This window comes from Capricornis sumatraensis, chromosome 5 (genome assembly GCF_032405125.1).
Source record: "Capricornis sumatraensis isolate serow.1 chromosome 5, serow.2, whole genome shotgun sequence".
Lineage (NCBI taxonomy): Eukaryota > Metazoa > Chordata > Mammalia > Artiodactyla > Bovidae > Capricornis > Capricornis sumatraensis.
Window position 1 is genome coordinate 71,874,792 of NC_091073.1, and position 23,242 is coordinate 71,898,033.

A 23,242-nucleotide genomic window follows, 5' to 3' on the forward strand; every position below is an offset into this window, starting at 1 on the left:
CTCTTCTTGCTATTCTTTGAAACTCTGCATTCAGATGCTTATATCTTTCCTTTTCTCCTTTGCTTTGCGCTTCTCTTCTTTTCACAGTTATTTGTAAGGCCTCCCCAGACAGCCATTTTGCTTTTTTGCATTTCTTTTCCATGGGGATGGTCTTGATCCCTGTCTCCTGTACAATGTTACGAACCTCCGTCCATAGTTCATCAGGCACTCTGTCTATCAGATCTAGGCCCTTGAATCTATTTCTCACTTCCACTGTATAATCATAAGGGATTTGATTTAGGTCATACCTGAATGGTCTAGTGGTTTTCCCTACTTTCTTCAATGTAAGTCTGAATTTGGCAATAAGGAGTTCATGATCTGAGCCACAGTTAGCTCCTGGTCTTGTTTTTGCTGACTGTATAGACCTTATCCATCTTTGGCTGCAAATAATATAATCAGTCTGATTTCAGTGTTGACCATCTGGTGATGTCCACGTGTAGAGTCTTCTCTTGTGTTGTTGGAAGACGGTGTTTTCTATGACCAGTGCATTCTCTTGGCAAAACTCTGTTATCCTTTGCCCTGCTTCATTCCATATTCCAAGGCCAAATTTGCCTCTTACTCCAGGTGTTTCTTGACTTCGTACTTTTGCATTCCAGTCCCCTGTAATGAAAAGGACATCTTTTTTGGGTGTTAGTTCTAAAAGGTCTTGTAGGTCTTCATAGAACTGTTCAACTTCAGCTTCTTCATTGTTACTGGTTGGGGCATAGACTTGAATTACTGTGATATTGAATGGTTTGGCTTGGAAACGAACAGAGATCGTCTGTTGTTTTTGAGTTTGCATCCAAGTACTGCATTTTGGACTCTTCTGTTGACCATGATGGCTACTCCATTTCTCCTAAGGAATTCCTGCCCGCAGTAGTAGATATAATGGTCATCTGAGTTAAATTCAACCTATCCAGTCCATTTTAGTTCACAGATTCCTAGAATGTCAATGTTCACTCTTGCCATCTCCTGTTTGACCACTTCCAATTTGCCTTGATTCATGGATCTAACATTCCAGGTTCCTATGCAATACTGCTCTTTACAGCATTGGACCTTGCTTCTATCACTAGTCACATCCACAGCTGGGTATTGATTTTGCTTTGGCTCCATCCCTTCATTCTTTCTGGAGTTATTTCTCCACTGATCTCCAGTAGCATATTGGGCACCTACCGACCTGGTTCCTCTTTCCATATCCTATCATTTTGCCTTTTCCTACTATTCATGGGGTTCTCAAGGCAAGAATACTAAAGTGGTTTGCCATTTCCTTCTCCAGTGGACCATATTCTGTCAGACCTCTCCACCATGACCCGCCCATCTTGGGTGGCCCCACATGGCATGGCTCAGTTTCATTGAGTTCAACAAGGCTGTGGTCCTAGTGTGATTAGATTGACTAGTTTTTGTGATTATGGTTTCAGTGTGTCTGCCCTCTGATGCCCTCTTGCAACACCTACCGTCTTACTTGGGTTTCTTTTACCTTGGAGGTGGGGTATCTCTTCATGGCTGCTCCAGCAAAGTGTAGCCGCTGCTCCTTACCTTGGACGAGGGGTATCTCCTTACCACTGCCCCTCCTGACCTTGAATGTGGAGTAGCTCCTCTCAGCCCTCCTGTGCCCGTTCCCTTAAGCATCAGTGTTAGGCTGAATTGGTGTGGATAGGACCTGAAGTCTTACAGACAAGATAGGAGGCTTGACATAAGTCCTCAGGGCAAGTGAAAGTTGACTTGTGCACCAAATGTGAAGAAAGACGGGACTTTGCCTGTGACTTGACATTTGGACTCAGTTTTAGAGCCTTGGGTGCCATTAAGAATTGGGAAGTCAGAGGAGGGGGGAGTTCAAGAGGGATGTTAATGTTTTGTCATAAGACTCCATGGGTTTGAGGGACCAATTGTGTACCCATGTGTAGGAGCCCCTACTGAGAGTGGGGAACCCAGTAGCAAGGTTAGGACGAAACAAAATTCTGGACTAGCAGTTAGTGATCCAGGGGGTGGTTGAATGAAAGTGTACGATGGAGAGAAAAAGGACAAGACCTTGAAGAAAATCTGACTATATGTGAATTCGTGGAACAGAAAAACATATAGATGTTCAATGATCAATTTGTATTCAATATTTTAGTGATGATTCTATCTACAGCGTTGTTGTAGCCACTGTTCTCCTTGACAGCTTACAACAGTCAATCTAAAGAGCATACCTATATAAGTAGAGTGATGTTTTTCTTATTCCCACTGCAGGAGGCACAGTGTGGAGAAAGGCTGTGAAAAGAGGGTGGAGAATGAAGTGACAGGATAGGGAAGAGAGAAAGAGAAATTCTATTTTATCTAAGACTTTTAGAGTATACAGTGCTTTATCTGTGTAAGCCATTTCTGAATACCAGGCATCTAGGTAATCTAATGAATTTGTCTATCTTTCACAAAGCAGCTCCTACTTAATCTGGGAACCATATCACCCTGTCATGATGGTGGTCATACTTTCCAGACGAAACCTCAGGTGGGACACATATTCTGAATGCCTGGTCACCAAGCCTTTTATCCAACTGTTTAGCAACCAGAACTTTCCTCTCCCTTTTTATATTATTACTTTTGTATGTGCTCTATGTGATGAATAAATAAATGCTCAGCTCTGTAAACCCATCTTATTATAATTTGCCACTGACTAAGCAAGGGAAATTAGATTTAATTAGCATCTATCCGTGGTTAGGGGCTGTTTTTCGGTCTCAATTAGAAAGCGAGGGCAGGGACTGTCTTTTGTCTCTCTGCAGTATTGTGTGTGAATTCATATATGTACATGTATCATTGCCATCATAACAATGAGTGGTAGTGTAAGTCCACTTGTACGCAGTTACTTTGTCTAATGGTACAGTTTTTAGGTGGCAGAGCCACATTTGAAGTTGTGTCTAAATTCTTTGTGTTCCTCCCATTGACTGTATTACCTTCCCAAATGCTGACTGACTGCGTGCCTGGCATTATATCACATGTTTGAACATGTGAGTTCCTTCCTATCACCCCTCTGATTTAGCAGATAAGTCATAGGAAAGCTCAAATCAAAATTGGTTATTTTTAGTGGAGTATCTGCCCTCTGGCACTGTCTTATTTTCACTTAACTTATTTTTTAAAAATATATTTCATTGAAATATAGTTGATTTACATTGTTGTGCAGATTTCTGCTGTACAGCAGAGTGATCCAGTTATATATATATACACATTTTTTTCACTTTTTTCCATTATGGTTTATCTTAGGATATTGAATATAGTTCCCTGTGCTATACAGTAGGACCTTGTTTATCCATCCTGTGTATAACAGTTTGCATCCCACACTCTGAATCCATCCCAGCCCCACCCACTTTTCTATTGGCGACTACCAATCTGTTCTCGCTGTCTGTGTCACCCAGCTTCTTTAACTCTGCAGGAAGAGTCAAACCTTCTCAGAAATCCCACCTGCTAAGGTTCAGTTTAACAATCACTTTACTAATTCTTCTGGAGATCACACCTTCAGTCCTCTATGCTATGCTGAGTTTCTTTGGTCCTGTCTGGCTCTTTGCAACCCTATGGACTGTAGACTCCCAGGCTCCTCTGCCCATGGGATTCTCCAGGCAAGAATACTGGAGTGGGTTGCCATACCCTACTCCAGATGATCTTCCCAACCCAGGGCTCAAACCCGTGTCTCTTATGTCTCCTGCATTGGCAGGCAGGTTCTTTACTACCGGCACCTGGGAAGCGCTAAGAGAGAAAAACTCTCTTTTATTTGTTTACCTGCTTGTTTCACTCCATCAGTCTTCTGCTTTTCCCATTGTCCACTTGCTTACATACCTAAAGTCATGTTCCCCTTTCGTTCCTTACTTTCCTTCCATCCAAAAGCTTTGGAGAGAGAGTGGAATAGGCTATGGGGCTTACAGCAGAATTTATATTGACTCTGTAATTTATTGTAATTGACTCTGATGTGTCTATCTGTTCTCTTTATCCTTTGTTCTTGAAGTTGGAAGTAGCCAGTGGCACAGTGAGCAATAGGCTTGGCATTGGGAGTGAGGTAATCAGCCAGTGAGAACTTGAGTAAGCCTTGTGTTGATTAGTAGTGGCTTAGAGGATGATGTTTCTTGTTCCTTATTGCAGAACTCAAGCAGTCTGCCTGCAGATACTGGGTTTTGTGCATGCCTGCCTTCTTTTCCTGAAGGTAAGTTCTATGCCTTTTTAATCTTTGACACCTCCACAAGTTTTAGCAAAGTATTTTGTGCTTTAGTTTATGCCCAGAAAAATCCTTAATGCATTGAGTTCTGTTAAAGAAGAGAAAACTCTTTGTATGGAGAAAGAATGTGGAGAGGCCTCCACGTTTGCAGGATCCAGAAATGTGATTGTTGCAGGGAAAGCCCTAACTGGGTAAAGCCGGTAAGCTCCCAAGGTGGGCCACAAAAAATGTAGAAAGTTAACCTTTTTATAATGAGATGTAAAATTAGAGATGACGAATCTGTGTAAATTGATTATTCGCCATTACTGTTCTGATAATGGTCAACACTATATCTAAAGTGTCTGTGGTTTGTCTGTATGATGTTTAACTTTCACCTTAAACTACACAGAATAAATTAAAATGAAAAAAAAAAAAGATGAACCAATCTGGAGCCTTGTAGAGTTTATATTTGACACATGGGGAAGGCAGTGATAGCTAGAAAACAGAAATATTTTCTGCCTAAGTTTCTTGATGAAGAATGTTATTGTTGTTTAGTCCTAAATCATGTCCTATACTTTTGTGACCCTGTGCGCTGCAGCCCTCCAGGCTCCTCTGTCCTTGGAATTTGCCAGGCAAGGATACTGGAGTAGGTTGCCATTTCCTTCAAAGAATGTTATTAGCAATCAAGAAATCAACTGGAAATAATTTGTTTTTTTTTTTTCCTCCTCCTCTGAGTACCAGAATGTTTGTAGAATTAACTTGGCTTGGAGGAGAGTGAACCCCTTGTACTATTGCACAGGCACTTTCAGAACTGGGAGACTACAGCACTTGCTTTGAAACCAAGATTCTTTCTGCAGTTCACTGTAACCCAGCACCTAAATGTTAGTATCTAGAAAGTCTGAGACTTCTGTTTCTAAACTTACTGGAAGCCACTGATTTGGAATTTGGTGATAGGTTTTTAAAAAAATTCTATGCTCAGTAAACATAAACGTCTTGTAGCATAGACCAAAAAATAGCCTTTCACCGATTTCCAGCCTTGCAGACACTCAAATGTTAAGTCCACCCAACACAGACATGAAAGTTCTTTCATTGAGGTAGCCTGCAGGAATCATCACTGTGACTCAGAACCTGCAGCAGTTTTATCCCTATGCTTGGGTGCTTTTTAGAATCCTAGAAATTCCTAGACAGGAGGGCATGTTGGGAATTAGATAGTACATCTAATCCCCATAATTTGCAAATGAAGGAAGTGAAGTCTAGAGAGAGAAGTGAATTGATTTGCCCAAGGATGTACCTGTTGACAGAGTGGTTTTGGTGTCAGGGTAATGCTAGACTCATAGAATGAGTTTGGAAATATTCTCTCCTCTTCACCTGATGTGAAGAGCTGACTCATTTAAAAAGACCCTGATGCTGGGAAGGATTGAGGGCAGGAGAAGGGGATGCCAGAGGATGAGATGGTTGGATGGCATCACTGTCTCGATGGACGTGGATTTGAGTGAACTCTAGGAGTTGGTGATGGACAGGGAGGCCTGGTGTGCTGTGGTTCATGGGGTCGCAAAGAGTCTGACACGACTGAGCGACTGAACTGAACTGAACTGAGCTTCAACTTTTTGGAATAGTTTGAGAAGGATAGGTATAAAGTCTTCTATAAATGTTTGTTAGAATTCCCCTGTGAAGTCATCTGTCCTGGACCTTTGTTTATTGGGAGGCTTTTGATTACTGGTCAATGTCATCACTAGTAATTGGTCTGTCCAGATTTTCTCTTTCTTCCTGACTCAGTCTTGGAAGACTGTATGTTTCTAGGAATCAATCCATTTCTTCTAGATTGACCAATATGTTGGTATATAATTTTCCAGAGTGTTCTCTTATGATTATCTTTATTTCTGTGATATTGACAGTAATGTCTTCCTCTCTCATTTTAAATGTTACTTATTTGGACCCCCTATCTCTCTTTCTCTCTCTTTTCTTTCTTTTTTTTTGATGAGTCAGGCTAAAAGTCTGTCAATTTTATTTATCTTTTCAAAAATCCAGCTCCTAGTTTCAGTGATCTTTTCTAAGTCCCTATTTCATTTATTTCTGCCCTAATATTTGTTCTTCTTTTTTCTGATTTTGATGTTTGTCAGCATAATTCACCTACATAAGTTAAAAATCCAAGTCTTATTAAAATTTTCATAACAGACAATTTTAGTCCCCTATCTGACCACTCACCAACCTTCCCTTATCTCTGAGGTCTCCTTCCATACTCTTTTATTTTGATTACTGGTCAATGTCATCACTAGTAATTGGTCTGTCCAGACTTTCTCTTTCTTCCTGACTCAGTCTTGGAAGATTGTATGTTTCTAGGAATCAATCCATTTCTTCTAGATTGACCAATATGTTTCTTCTAGTCTTTAACTTCTCATTTCTAAATAATGTGCTTAGTCTGTTTCTCTATGTATTGGTTTTAGAGTTACACTTTTTATCAGTCTGAGGTATTTTCTATTAATTCCTACTAAGCAAAGTCAGAATTTAGCATTCTAACATACATTATACCCCAGCTTTCCTACCCTCTGCCCTGTTCAAAGCGTTACAGAATTTTTTGTTGTTGCTATAATCCATATCTTCTGTTTACTATACTGATTGTATAAGTATTGCTCACTACTGAGCTAAGTAGTGTACACTGGTTGCAGTGCCTTTCTTGTATGATTTGATATTCTTCATTGACTTAATAATTGCCTCTTTTCAGATTGTTTAGTTTTCTATGCCACTATCAGAACTTCTGTTCACTGAGAGAACTCTAGTATCCTTAGATATGATTTTTCACAAAACTCATGAAGTAATCAGTCATATATATATGTTTATATGTGTGTGTGTGTGAGAGAGAGAGAGAGAGAGAGAAAATGTCAGTCATTCAGTCCTGTCCAACTCTTTGAGAATCCACGGTCTGGAGCCCACCAGATTCTCTCGCCATGGGACTCTCAAGGCAAGAATAACAGAGTGGGTTGCCATTTCCTTCTCCAGGGGATCTTCCCGACCCAGGGGTGGAACCATGTCAATATCTATTGACTTTTGTTTTTTTCTGAAGGGTCTTCCCTGGATTCTTCGGTGTCACTGCTTCAGTCTGCATTGGTTTTCCTTCAGGCATATAGCTGCCATCTTGGGAGCGCTCCTTTGTTAGTTCCCCTGTTAGCGGGATCCCACGTTTTTCCCCTTCCGGTTTCACTTTCTCGTGTTGGTGGAACATATATGTTGGTAGCTTTCTGACAAGTGATATATGAGTCAATTTTTTGAGGCTTTATGTGTACTTGAATGTTTCTTTAATTTATAATCATCTTTGTTTGATAGTTTGGCTGAGTATACAATTCTAGTTTGAAAATAATTTTCCTCTAAGCATTTTAAAGGCATTTTTTTCTACAGTGTCTTTTAGCTGCCATTGCTGCTGTTTAGTCCAGTGCCATTTTTGTTCTTGATTCTTTTTATATACTACCTCTGTTTTTTCCTCTGTCTCTCTTTTTTCTCTCAAGTTTGCTGTAGTCTCTTTATTTTTGAAATTTGTTCTATGTCTTTTTGTTCCTTGATCCAAGAACCTGATGATTCTTTTAAATCTGGAAATTATGTCTATACCTCTGTATTATTCCTTTAATAATTTCATACCCTGAATTTTACCTGCCTTCTCTTTCTAGTGCTTCCCTTAGTCAGAGATTGGCCTTCACAAGATTTCTTTGACTTTACTGTTCCACTCTTTTATCAAAATTTTAAAATTGCTATGACCTAGTTTTAATTTTCAGGAGCACATTCTTGCTGTTTGTTCCTTCTTCATATAACATTCTATTATTTAATGAATGCAATGTCTTTTCTTACCTCCTGAAAGATATTTTTTGTTTTTGAACAGCTATTCAGTTCTATGCATTACAGTTTTTTCCTGAGTTTTTTTTTTCTTCAAATAGTTTCTTTCTTTCCTTTTCAAATTAAAGGCTTTCTTCCAATGTCCAGTGGCTCTTTGCAGTCTGGTTTATATTAAGTATGAGAAATTGAGCTCGTGGTTGGAAGCCCCATTGTGTTGAAGGGATTTTTCAGAAAGTCCCTGAAATTGAATGGTGGGTCCAGGAATTTTCATTGGAGGACCTCACGTGTCCATATATATAGGTCCTTTCTCTAAGATGCTTCACTTATTCCAGAGAAGAACCCTTCAGTCTCCTGCACGGGGTGAAAGATGGAGACACGGAGAGCTTCAGAGACAGTTTTCTTAGAGCTGAGTGTTAAGGGGCGTATTTGGGGTATATCAGAAGGTAGAGTTTCTCTTAGTTTTCAATTGAGTGCCTCATTCCCAACTTTTTCTGTTTCATAGTCCCAATACAAGAATTTCTCTAGTTTAATTTCCCAAAGAATAACTTTTCTATAGACTCTCTTCTTTCCCCTGATGGAGTAGGGAAGGGTATCTGAAGCTCTACCTGCTGTTACAGAGTTTCATCAGTTCTTCTGTTTTCAGCCACACGCAGTTTCATCAATTCTGTTTTCAGCCGCACACCTCACTTTTACCCTTTTTGTATCCAGTACTATTTTTGAACCTTTCTGTGTTTGTAATGTGAATTAATTAGTTTGTTTCTCGTTTGTATTCTGGTTTCATTATCTGCAAATGATTTGTTCACTTTTTAAAATTTTTATTTTATATTGGAGCACAGTTGATTAACAATATTGTGTCAGTTTCAGGTGTACAGCAGAGTGATTTGGTTTTATGTAATTCTTTTCCCATTTAGGATATTTAGGGAGCAGAGTTCCCTGTGCTATACAACAGGTTCTTGTTTATCTGTTTTAAATTTACCAGTGCGCATGTGTGAGGGCTTCCCTAGTGGGTCAGTAGTAAAGAATCTGTGTGCATTGCAGGAGATACAGGGGACATGAGTTTGATCCCTGGGTTGGGAAGATCCCTTGGAGGAGGAAATGGCAACCCACTCCAGTATTCTTGCCTGAAAAATCCCCTGGACACAGAAGCCTGGTGGGCTACAGTCCATGGGGTCACAAAGAGTCGGACACGACTGAGCACACATGCATGCACACACATGTACACCGTGTACATGTTAGTCCCACACTCCATCTGACAACAACGAAGTCTGATGTGCTGTATTTTCTTTTGTTGTTTCTATTTGGGCGGGCATGGGATTTCTACCTTTGAAAGTATCTTTTTCACTTTAACAGGGTTTCATGAAGGGGCAGAAACAAATGTGTTCAGTTCACTGTTTTAACAGACAAATTAGGCTCCATTTTGACAAGCTGAGTTTAATATGCTCATGGGACATCAGGTGAAAATGTTCAGCAGGCAGTTGAATAGATGAGCCCATAGCTTTTAAGAGGAACTATTATTTTGAGTGGTGTCAATAGAAAGTGCTACTCAAAGTGATGAGACCACCATGGAGGGAGTGTGTGGAGTGAGATAAGCTGTGGACCAAGAATAGATTCCTGACAAACCCGGTATTTAAGGGAAGACAGAAGAAGGAACCATGAGGAGAACATTCTAGAATTTACCAAAGGGGTAATGTCAATGTGTCAAAGAAGTCAATTGAGATAATGGCCAAAACTTTTTTTCTTTTGCTAAGTGGGGAACATGGACATCACTAATGACTTTGGCAGGATGGTGTGTACAAGTCCGAATGCAGCAAATAAGAGAATAAAAATACTTGTTTTGTTTTGCTTTCAGTAATCGCTAAAGAAGCAGTAATGGGGGTGTTTCCATGGTTCAAGAACCAGATGAACAAGTCTGTGGGCTTTTTCTGTTGTCTCCTCTTGGGATGCTGTCACACTTGATTTTAGGATATTTAATGAGATCATTCAGAACTGCAACCTTTTGTTATTGCTGAATAGTCTGGTTGTGACTTTGCTGCCCTTTTATTATCTGTGTGTAGATATTTCAAATGGTTTGATTTTAGAAATAATTTTTCACCATCCATTTTCATAACTTTCCAAGGCTGTGTGGGCAAGCCAAACTGTTAGGTACTTCAAATTCTGGATATGTGAGTGAAGCTGATACTAGTAACCACTTCTTTTTTCAATCACATATATGATGAAATGTTTGCAGAATAATAGAGACAGGGGGGTGTAGTGGGAAAAAATTCCAGTCCATTACCCTTAGCATAAAGCCCAAATTCCATTCTATTGGAGTTTCTGAAGGAGCCTCCCCAAATAGCAAACTTTTTGCTGTTGCCTGAGGTATGGGGTAATTGAGAAGACAAAAGAACAAGGCAGGTGGAGAGTAAAATATTACCTTTCTTACTAAAAGTGACTGGGTTGGGTTGGTGCTCTCACTTCTAGGCAAGTGGACTAAAACCCAAACTAGAGAAGACTTGCACAGACATGCACAGCCCACGTGTGGAGACAGAAAGCACTATTTCCTGGGGAAACACCGGGAGAGCTGAGCCCAGCATGCCCAATTTATCCACATTTATCTATCTGATAAATCTTTCTACCTCTCATCCTACCCTCCTCAGAATGAACAAGAGGGTGGCAAGAGGCCAGCCTTACCAATGATGGAAACATCAGAGCTGGGAAGAAGTGAGCCCCCCAAATACACGTTAGCCGTCAACACCCTGCATGGTCTGATACCTGATCCCATTTGTACCACCCTCCCCATCACTCTCACACTGCTGCCATCCTGGCTTCCATCCTGATTTCTCTAGATGAGGGGTCTTTGCAGTCACTATTCTCCAGCCCTGGATAAGGAAATGGCAACCCACTTCAGTATTCTTGCCTAGAGAATCCCTTGGACAGAGGAGCCTGGTGGGCTTCTGTCCATAGGGTCGCACAGAGTCGGACATGACTGAAGTGACTTAGCATGAGTGCACGCACTGGAGAAGGAAGTGGCAACCCACTCCAGCATTCTTGCCTGGAGAATCCCAGAGATGGAGGAGCCTGGTGGGCTGCCGTCTATGGGGTCGCACAGTTGGACACGACTAAAGCGACTTAGCAGCAGCAGCATTCTCCAGCCTGAAACTCTTCTCTCTAGATAGTCACTTGAAACTCTCCAGTACCTTCAGATCTTCCCATGTGTCACCTCTTCAGAGGGACCTCCCCTGATCACTCAACCCAAAAATGCCACTCCCCCCCCATCCCTCTCTAACCCTTTACCCTGCTTTGATACTCTTAATAGCTTTCCTCTTGTCTCCTTTATGTGGGAAGCTTCATGAAGGCAGACACTTTGTCTCTTTCGTTTTCTGTGCCTGCACTGGAGTCTTGCGCATAGTAGAGCTAAACTCCATAGGAGCTAACATATATTTGTTTATCAAATGAATGACCAGTCCAGTGAACTTGGGGTCCGTCCCAGCTCTGCTACTGACTAGAGTGTCACTCCTTGGGAATTTGCTCCATCCACCTGAGTCTCTGTTGAAGAGCTGCATTAACTCCTTTCAAGAGTGATGGTGAGGATCCAATGAGATAATGTGTGCCGAAGAGATGAGGGAAGAACTGAAATGATCTAAGTTCTTGCATAGGGATTGCTCCCAGTGACAACACTGTCTCTTTTGGAATCAAGGAGGAGTTAATTTCTTGTCACCTTAGTGACAAGTGATGGCTTAAGGTGATGACATTGAAAGATTTCCCAGGACCATCCTCACACAAAATACTCTTATCCATTATACCCAGTTTTATCCTTGTATTTGCCACATTGTGTATCCTGATTTTTTTATGAAAAATTTAGTAATAATAGATAGCAAAAAGGAGGTTCATTCTAAAAAAAATAGGAATACATTTACTTCAAAAAAAAAGAATTTCTCAGCGGAAAACATTTCTTTTCCCATGAGTCTTAAAGGATTGAGGGCTTCAGCCATTCCCCTAAAATTATTTTCCAAGTGAAAGGAAGCTAGAAATTAATTTTGAAGCAATTTCTGAGCATGTGAGTTTCACTTTTTTGCAAATAAACATGCCCTTAAATCACTCACAATTTCAGCACCTGTAAATCTTGCCAACGGCATGCCAAGATAATCCAGTTAACCCAGAATTCTGCTGTTTTGTCAAAAGTTGCATGGAGGCAGATTTTGTTGTATTATGTCATTTACATAATGATATATATGAAATCAACCCTGAATATTCATTGGAAGGAGTGATGCTGAAGCTGAAGCTCCAATACTTTGGCCATCTGATGTGAAGAGCCGACTCATTGGAAAAGATCCTGATGCTGGGAAAGATTGAGGGCAGGAAGAGAAGGGAGTGATAGAGGATGAGATGGTTGAATGGCATCACCAAATCAATGGACATGAATTTCAGCAAACTCTGGGAGATAGTGAAGGACAGGGAAGCCTGGCATGCTGTAGTCCATGGGATTGCAAAGAGTTGGACAACAACAATATGAAAAGTATATGGACTTTGGACTCATCTAGATGTGGCTTTAAATTTGAGCTTCTACTGTTTAATGGTTGAGTTGAGAGCTTGAAAAAATTAACCTCGTGCTTGAGAAACTAGTCAACGTAAGATTAAGTTTCCTCATCTGAGTATGTCTTATATAAACCTTGAGACTTAAGGCCTTTCTAAGAAGAGTGACACAGATATAAATGAAATAAATAAAACACATGCTGTCCATGAGCAAGTGAGAGGCTCTGAAACGTTCATTATATAACCAGGAAACCCATTTTAATTTGTTTGGCCCAGATTGTCCTAAACTTTTATCCTTATAAAACCTAATAATATCTTGCTGAATCAGTATTCTATAGAGGATTGTGTAGGAAATCCTGGCTTGCCAGAATGCCAGACATATCTTAAATGTAAAATCCATTTATCTTCCCTTTACCATTTCATTGTTGACCTCTCAGAATTTTCACCCAGATGCTTAATACTAACTTAAAGTAGAACAGTTTAAGTTCTACTATTTATTCCTGTATCCCCTCCACCTTGGCTTCTTCCACAGTCGTCCCGACTATCCAGGTAGTAGTTTTATAGCAGTGCTGTATCAAAGTACCACACATTGGGTGGCTTAACTCATCACAGATTTATTGTTTTAGACTTCTGCAGCCTAGAAGTCCAAAATCATAGTGTTGGTGGGGCCTTGTTCCCTCTGAAACCTTTAGGGAAGAATGTTCCCTTGTCCTCATTTACCTTCTGGCAAAAATTTTATTTTCTTATGTGATTTCCAAACTCACCCGAATAGGGAGATAAGATCCTGGTGCACATCACTCATTTTGGAGATGCTGTTAATAGTATTATGGGCTTCCCTTGTGGCTCAGATGGTGAAGAATCTGCCTGCAATGCAGGAGACCCAGGTTTGATCCCTGGGTCAGGAAGATCCTCTGGGGGAGGCAATGGCAACCCACTCCAGTATTCTTGCCTGGAGAATCCATGGACAGAGGACTCTGATGGGCTATAGCCCATGGGGTCACAGAGTCAGACGCAACTAAGAAATTAACACAACATTAGCAATATTGGAATTATTGAATGGTCTTTGAAAATTGATTGGTATTGGCCTCACTTCTTTGCTGTACTACTTACTACCTGTGTGATTCTGGGCAAGTAACTTAAATTCTCTTAGGATCAATTTTTCATCTGTAAAATGGGATAATAGTACTTATCTGATAAAGATTAGAAATAAAAATATAAAGTAGTTGGCACAGTTCTGATACATGGAGTGCGTTTAATGACGGGACTTTTACTGATATCATTATCATGAGGATGCCTCGGATCATGGGGGCGGCCTTCCTATTTCAACTATTATTAATGTTTTGGGACATTGGCTACTTTTACTTCCTACCTCCATTCAAATTTTCTTTCTGGTTAGCATGAGATTTCAAAGTAAAGCTCCCTACTATAGTGTCAGATAGTTTAAGTTCCTCCTCTTCCTGATTCTTTTCATTCACCACCTGCCACATAAGTTGAGTTTGTCTCCCTTTCCTGTGAGCCCAAGGATACGGTGGCAGAGATAGGGATGACTAATTCAATTAGCAAGATGAGACACCCCTGTCTGATGCCAGAGGGGGAGCCTGTGGAAAGGAGATAGGCATGTAAGTCTCAGGGCCCCTTCAGCAGAAGCTTGCCCATCGCCTTGTATATCATGTACTGTGTCCTCTCTGGGGAAACAGTGCTTCAAATATCAACTTTAGAAATTAAAATGATGCCTTAAGGAGAACGAATACTGGATCCTTTGAAATAAAGGTTTTCTTCTACCATTTGTTTTCGTGGAAATCCTTAGCAAAAAATAGCTAGATTTGGGGTTTGAGTTGGTATTTAATTCAGGGTTGCACAATAGCCCTTCAAGATTCAAATTCTTTGGATATGCCTGAATAATCTTGAGAGGTGATTGAATCCTTTTTAATAGGGGGACCACTTTTATGTACCTTTCTTTAATCGCAAATTTCATGGAAATGTCTGTTACTAGTTGGCCTGTTTTTTGTTTGTTTGTCCGGGGGAATGTTTTTCTTGTTATGGGAGTACTCAAGGCAGTTAAATATGTGAGAGGACTCCAAATAAATATTTTAATTGCAGCTATGACATTTATTACATGAATGACTTTTATCCTTTAGAATTACCTATAATGTAAAATGCAGAAGTGGGAAGGAGAGAAGAAAACATAGGGCTACTTAACATGTTTGCTCTTTGTCCTCATTCTGGAGTTTTTGTTTCTAATTCTTCTTTTCACTGGTAGAACACGCACTTTCCAGTGGCTTTCTCGGATTTCTTTTCTCAAAGCCTTGCCTATCTGAGCATATTAACTGGTTGCTTCTACACACAGATGACAGCTTGGCAGGATTTCCCACTTTTGTCTCTTCTAATCATTTCCATTGGAACTGGGATGTGAGTTGATGGAAAGTAGTTTCCAGATCAGTTTTCAAGTAAGAAACATGAGACTCACATGAGCAGGTAATAAAATGTTGAATATTTGCGGTGTTTGCTGATTTCTATGGTATGAATATTCCCATCATGGCTGATTTCAGGCTACAAGATGTTACTCAACACCAAGTTGGAAAGGAATGCACAGTAGCAAACCATTATATAATCTTTCAATTAGATAAATATGAAAAATATAACTCCAGAGCATAGATGATAGAAAACATAGTAAACATGGTAAAATAGTTCAGTAGTGATGTTTTGAGTATTTATCACTTATTTTTTAATATAACATATTTAATGGTAAAGCTTCTATACTCTAATTTTGAACAATAGCTGCATTGAACACCTGACTCTCACAGTTCCTGGAGATCTAACCATTGGTTTTAACATATTGACTGGGACCCGGAAAAGTCATTGTCCTACCCAGGGTTCAGTGAATGAGTCATGTTAGAACCTGGATTAGTACAAGTCGTTTCTAAAGCCCAAATTTCTCTGGAAAGACTTACTTATTGACGTATCTGTTTATTCATTTGTTTATTTATTTGTACTACATGCTTTAAAGATTTAATGAAAGAAATTTAGACTGTAGCAGACCATTACTATCTATTGAGACAATAAGAGGCAAAATATTTGAATACATATAATTACAACCACAGATGGGCGAGTGGAAAGCAGATTAGATTTAGGGCCATAAGTGAATCCTGGCTTTGAGTCTTGGTTTTGCTGCTCAGCAGCTTACAACATATTTTATTCTCTAGTTCCAGTTGTCTAGACTGTGAGATGAAGGAATTGGACCATATGAACTTATACTGCCTCCTGTATGTCTAATATATCATGATTCATTATTTAGATCCATCAGTTCAACAGCTATTTGCTTAGAACCAATTATATTCTCATTTGTTATGGACTCTACTCCAGGCAGAACAGGATATAAATGCAATCAGAGTAATTATTATTAGAACAACATCTCATGTTAATGCAGAGCCTTCTAATTCAACAAAGAGAAACTTTACTTTGAGTCTCTGAGGTTCTATGACAGTATGACATCAGGACACATCTTCACAGAATGTTAGCGAGAGCAGAACCTATTCTAAAAGGACGAACAGAACTCTTACTCCTAGGAAACGCAAGAGGTCATAACCAGGTAGTAATAAGGAATAAGGAACAAGCCATGCCTACCAGTTGCTTCACTGATACAAAAAGCAAAATCAAAAATGACTTTCTTCTAATTATAAGATTAGTTATTATAGAAAATTTAGAAATTATTAATGAGTATTAAATAAGGACAATATACTTTACACCCAATTTAATAGCTTCCCTTTCTTTACCTAATATTTTAGTATATTTTATAAAACATTCTCAGTAGAGTCATTTTAATTGCTGTATATGATTCCATTTTTTTAATGTACAGTAACTTATCTTAAATTGTTTACATTGTTGACAGTTTATTATTCTAAATAATACTATGATAAATACCTTTGTTGATATAAAAAAATTGTCTCTTGTACACATGATTTCCAGTTGTAATATTTAAGGTTTTTAGTAAGGTTTTGGGCTTCACAGGTGGCGCTAGTGGTAAAGAACTTGCCTGCCAGTGCAGGGAACACAAGAGATGTAGGTTCAATCCCTGGGTCAGGAAGATCCTCTAGAGGAGGGCGTGGCAACCCACTTCAGTATTCTTGCCTAGAGAATCCCCGTGGCAGAAGAGCCTGGCAGGCTATAGTCCATAGGGTCACAAAGAGTCAAACACGACTGAAGTGACTTAGCACATACACGCAGTAAGATAGTTATAGTGAATCACAGATTTTGACCTTTAGCATATTTGATTCTGCCAATATTGTTTTGTACTTGCATATATTTTATTCTGTTTCTGAACATTTATTAAGAGAAGCAGTTTGCCTGTATCCTTCAGTAAGATGCATTTGAACTGGAAATAACACCAATGTTTTCATATCACTTCAAGTAGATACATAATACAGTGTAGGGTTAATAATTTTTTCACTCTCTGCGGGCAATAACTTCCAATACAGAGTTTATTAGTTTAGAAAGGACTCAACAAATGTTCAATAAATGAAAAGATTTTGGCTAATTTAGGATAGGCAAAATACATTAGTGAAAGAGGTGAAGAAAGAAAATACTCCACTCATGATATGGCTTTCATTTTCATCAGGAGAGATGACAGCTAAGCACAGTCCAGGAACTCTGACCATTAAATGAAACAGTGAAATGAAGTATGTTGTTTTTTTAATTCACCTACATGGGAAACCATGACTCTAATAGTTATTTGATTAAATGTTAATGGGGGCTCCTAAGTTGACCCAGCTCTTGCTTTTGTGTGTTAGACTTATGTCAGTTAAAACAAGACCAATTTCACCTTTCTTTCTTTAACATCTTTGAGTCAACATTTGCTGACAAAAGAAGTTGTAACTACCCTGGTTATTTAAATATGAATGATTTCCATTAAAGGGGGCTGGATGTTTGCAGCAGAATGATTGAGAAATTAGCTGGTATGATTAGTTCCTTGCCTCTGCCTGCAGGAAAAAGCCTCTTAATGGAAGAGCTCCTTCCAGTATGTTTTTCATACCACAGATTTTTTTTCCCCGTGAACCAGGGAGTAAGATTGTTGACTTCAAGCATTCCTTGAAAGTAGTTGTTATTAAAACATTAGTGTAACAAGTTCTTATAATTTAAAAAAAAATCTTTCATCAGTGCCATAGTGGTCATAATACTTGGGCTTCTTGGGAACTTAATTTCAGTTTCTAAAGTCATTTTGTCCCTTATTATAGTAAATAGACAAAACCACTCTTAAGTACATGGTCTATTTGGTTGGGCTTGTTTACCTTAAGTCTGGGGAATTCTATTAAGTTAACCATGAAAGACTTGACAAAGGTCATGTATTCAGTCAAATTATAGTTATAAACTTTTATCTTATTGGAGAACCTTTCTAAATTTGCTAGAACCAATATTTTCCTATTATGCTAAATTGGGTTGCGATTAGCATGTGGTTAATAGATTACAACACCTTGTATGTTTTTAAGGTATATTAATGACTTGGTATATTAAGGCACTGAACAATCAAGCCAAGCATTGTATTTGCCTACATTGTATATTTCTCTTTGCATCCAGAATCTGAGTGAGCAGAGTATTTAACTAGCGGTAGTACAGAGTCATTTAATAGCACTGGTGCAAGAATCATATTACTTAATAGAGTCAGTATTAACAGAAGCAATTGAGGCACCCGCCTTGGATGTAAAATCTAAGAGTGCCAAAAAACTCAGTAATCAAGATAAATAATATTTAATGCAATACTTGAAAAAAATCAAAGTTAACTCAAAAAAATCCTTGATGGACAAAATTTCAAAATTAAAAAAAGATAAGGTCCCATTTTATATCTATGTCAGACTCAGTTTACCCTCAGCCCAGCCTTGACTGCATACTAGTTCTGATTTCTCTGTTTTGATGTCTGTAGATAAGGTACTCCTTTGAGTCAAATTTTCCGTGTCTAAGATTGATGATGATAACCCTTGTTTTCCTAGTTGAGTTATCAGGAAGTTCAAATCAGCTAAAAATACATTGGAAAAACCCATTGTAAATACAATTTACATGTTTACAAGTTTAGGGAATTCGCCACACATTTTTATGTTATTATTATCCAGCAAACATCAGGTCAGAAGATCCTTGAAAAGCTTTGTGTTAATAAAGTGTGAGGTCTAACTTTTGAGTTCACTGGACAGCTTGCTATAGGGGTAAGGGCCTGTAAATGGTTGTAGGATCTTCTGTCTCTTCTTTCTTTTTTGTTTTTGAATGCAAAGTTTAGTGATTTGTAAGAGATAAAAAGCTGGCCGAGATCTATTCTGATTATTTTAAATTTCCCTGCAAAACACCCATGGACAAGTCAGGTCTCACCTTTTCTCAGGCTTTGCCTTCCACCAGTGATGCCTTCCCCATTTCTCCTGCCTAACTGAGCTCCACCCACCTTTTACTCACCTTCTGCCTTGGTAAGGTCTTCCTTCCTAGGTTCTCCTGTCCTGAAATATGTTCTGAGTCCTCTGCCTGGAGTAGATGACTGTCGCTCCCACTCTGTGATTTGTTTAGAGTCCCTGTTGTCTTCTTGGTTCCTGTAATCCTTCATAGAATTTATTTTCCAGACCACAGTTTTAGAAATGGAAGTTGTTGCTCTAGTTATATTGCCAATCACTTAAATAGCCTTCCATTAGATTGTTAATTTCAGGATGAGCAAGGACTGGGTTGATCTTATTTAGGCTGTATCTAAGGTACTTAGCCAGAGAAGGCAATGGCAACCCACTCCAGTACTCTTGCCTGGAAAATCCCATGGACGGAGGAGCCTAGTGGGCTGCAGTCCATGGGGTCGCTAAGAGTCACCTGAGCGACTTCACTTTCACTTTCACTTTGATGCATTGGAGAAGGAAAGGGCAACCCACTTCAGTGTTTTTGCCTGGAGAATCCCATGGACAGAGGAGCCTGGTGGGCTGCTGTCTATGGGGTCGCACAGAGTCGGACATGACTGACGCGACTTAGCAGCAGCAGCAGCAAGGTACTTAGCAGAGAGCTTTATGCGTATTTTTTGAGTGGCTAAATGAGTGTTTTGCATATAAAGGGGTTTGGTAAATATTTACTCTTTGGATTCATTTGTGGAAAGTTATTGTTTTCATTCTAGGCCCAGAGGGAACGGTTGGTGCCATGTGGAAGGCACTTTTTTTGCTGGTTTTGTTGGCGCTTAGCCCTGGTGCTGATGGGCTGTTTCACTCCTTGTATAGAAAAGCCCATGTTTCCAGACCACGTAAAGGAGACCCAGGACAGCGGTTATTTCTGACTCCTTATATTGAAACTGGGAAACTTACAGAAGGTAAGCTTAAATCTGAAACCGCTGAAACTGTATAGTTTCAATAGTTGTTGTTTTAGCAGATGTCTCACAGGATCCAAAAGAGAATATATTTTACTCAATTGTTTCATTTCATATATTAACAATTTGATATCATATAGTATCCGAGTTTTGAGCCAAAAAGAAAGTTCATCAGGGTCAGATTAACTAGTAGTTGAGTCTCCACATATCTGTTTATAAAACTAGTATATTGCCTGTCTACAACTGGTCATTTAATGAAAGTGAAAGTGAAGTCACTCAGTCGTGTCTGACTCTTTGCAACCGCGTGGACTGTAGCCCACCAGGCTCCTCCATCCATGGGATTCTCCAGACAAGAATACTGGAGTGGGTTGCCATTTCCCTCTCCAGGGGATCTTCCCAACCCAGGGATCGAACCCAGGTCTCCCGCATTGCGGGCAGACACTTTAACCTCTTAGCCACCAGGGAAGCCTGCTCATTTAATAAGGCTAATAATAACCTTAGAACTTACTCTGTGTCAGTTATTGCTTCCAAGCATTTGATATAAAATCATTTAACTATCTCAACAACCTATTTAAGCTTCTTTACACAGAAGATAACTAAAGCAGAAAGAAATAAAGTTACTTGCCAGTCATGCAGACACCAGCTGGTAGATGCAAGGGTCACATCCAGACAGCTTCGTTCCAGAGTCTAAGCTCATAGCCATTGTGCTTGGCCCCTTTGCCTGAGAAGTTATCTGAGTCTTAGGACTCATTTTTCTCATTGATTAGATGGAGATAAAACAATTCACCCAAGTCACAGAGATGTTAAAAATATCAGATTAAAAAATGTACATGAAAACTCTTTGTAACCTGTAAGTTGCTCTCTAAATACCTGTATTCGCTGATGGCTTTTATTTAGAGATTGTCCTAATACCAGTACAAAAAGTGTCATTTGGTGTCATCAGAGTCTAAAATTTATGACCTGCCTCTACTATTAATGCTTCTTCATGCTTAGGGAAATCACTGTATAAGATAAATGATGTAATCTTTCTGGACCTCACGATGCTCCTAAACTATAAAATAGTATATAGACAGCTATCCTGAAGAGCTGTTTGTGAAAGGAAGCAGAGAAATGGGGTGGTGGATGAGGAGAGTTATGGAGTCAGGAAGGGTCATTAAGAGAGTAAGAGATAATGACAAGAGTGGTCCAGTAGAGAGGGGAAAGGTGATGGGATGGGACATCGCATGGTGGAGCGTATCTTGGAGATGAGCATCCGTAGATGGAGGTCTTGGTGTTTGCTTTGGATTTTATCCCTAGTCACATGTAGGAAGGCAGACTTAATGCCTGTGAAGCTGATATGCTGGTAGGTTTCATGGGCATGTGGAACTCAAACTAGAAATTTTAGGGAAGTGATCATTTTAAAGATAAAAAATAAATGCATATACTCTGTATGGAAGTTTAAAATAAAGCAACTTTTCTTCATTTGAAGAGATCTCATAGTCAATAGACTGTCATCATTTTTTTTTAAATTTAAAGCCAAAACATTTTCCCTTCTTATGGGTGCATTTGAGTTCTGTTCATATATCTTTGCCTGAAAAATGCATTGATTCCATGTTTCATCATGTTTTTTTTTTTTAAGAAAAGATGAAAAACTTTGATAATATAGTCAATGATAATATAATGAGGCAATGCAGTCTTTTTTTAAAAGACTCAATTTTGCTTGATGTAGAAAAGTCATGAAAATATGGCAGCCCAGTGGTACAGGCTGATGTCACTTGACGTAAATGAAGAGGCAAATTATCATTAATCTAAATCCACCCAATTGAGTCATGTGCATTGCTTTTCAGCTCAGCTCAGTTGCTTAGTCGTGTCTGACTCTTTGTGACCCCATGAATCGCAGCATGCCAGGCCTCCCTGTTCATCACCAACTCCCGGAGTTCACTCAAACTCATGTCCATCGAGTCGGTGATGCCATCCAGCCCTCTCATCCTCTCTCGCCCCCTTCTCCTCCTGCCCCAATCCCTCCCAGCATCAGAGTCTTTTCCAATGAGTCAACTCTTCACATGAGGTGGCCAAAGTACTGGAGTTTCAGCTTTAGCATCATTCCTTCCGAAGAAATCCCAGGGCTGATCTCCTTCAGAATGGACTGGTTGGATCTCCTTGCAGTCCAAGGGACTCTCAAGAGTCTTCTCCAACACCACACTTCAAAACCATCAATTCTTTGGCGCTCAGCCTTCTTCACAGTCCAACTCTCACATCCATACATGACCACAGGAAAAACCATAGCTTTGACTAGATGGACCTTAGTCGGCAAAGTAATGTCTCTGCTTTTGAATATGCTATCTAGGTTGGTCATAACTTTTCTTCCAAGGAGTAAGCGTCTTTTAATTTCATGGCTGCAGTCACTATCTGCAGTGATTTTGGAGCCCCAAAAAATAAAGTCTGACACTGTTTCCCCTGTTTCCCCATCTATTTCCCATGAAGTGATGGGACCGGATGCCATGATCTTCATTTTCTGAATGTTGAGCTTTAAGCCAACTTTTTGACTCTCCTCTTTCACTTTCATCAAGAGGCTTTTTAGCTCCTCTTCACTTTCTGCCATAAGGGTGGTGTCATCTGCATATCTGAGGTTATTGATATTTCTCCCAGCAATCTTGACTCCAGCTTGTGTTTCTTCCAGTCCAGCGTTTCTCATGATGTACTCTGCATATAAGTTAAATAAGCAGGGTGACAATATACAGCCTTGACGTACGCCTTTTCCTATTTGGAACCAGTCTGTTGTTCCATGTCCAGTTCTAATTGTTGCTTCCTGGCCTGCATACAGATTTCTCAAGAGGCAGGTTAGGTGGTCTGGTATTCCCATCTCTTTTAGAATTTTCCACAGTTTATTGTGATCCACACAGTCAAAGTCATAGTCAATAAAGCAGAAACAGATGTTTTTCTGGAACTCTCTTGCTTTAGCTTCTTTAATAAATGGGTACTGATGACTGAGATTATGTTCATTCACAAAGGAGAGTTAAATACTCATCACCAAACCCTACCAATCCACAGATGAGGAGCTTGAGACTCAAATATTTTACGTGACTTGCCCAAGAGGACACAGGTAATAGTAGCAGAGATGGGATCAAGATCCAAATTTTCTGCCTTCTGCTCTGTAATTTGCCTACTATAATTTATTTTCCTTTGTTTAAAAAACTTGTTGTCTGCTGGAATAACCAGATGCACACACATGAAACAAGGAATCAGGCAATGCACGCTAAAGTGCTAAAGGATTACATTTGAGGTAGATATGCTGTAATTTTTTAGAAGGAAGCTATCCCTGTTGGTTGGCATAATCCAGGTAGAAAATAGTAGTAGTAGTAATAGTAGTAGTAAGAAATAAATAGCTAACATTTAGTAGTAATTATATCCCCTGTTCCTGTCACAGTGCCTGTATGTAATAGGCA

General features: G+C 39.5%; 1 protein-coding gene across 1 annotated transcript in view; it reads left to right on the plus strand.

Annotated features, from left to right (window-relative positions):
- The first annotated feature begins 19,706 nt into the window (after window positions 1-19,706).
- CPVL (carboxypeptidase vitellogenic like) overlaps window positions 19,707-23,242 on the plus strand; it is a 105,879-nt gene continuing 102,343 nt past the window's right edge. Inside the window, 1 exon segment of the mRNA XM_068973091.1 lies at window positions 19,707-19,820. Coding sequence (XP_068829192.1) covers window positions 19,707-19,820 — 114 coding nt within the window.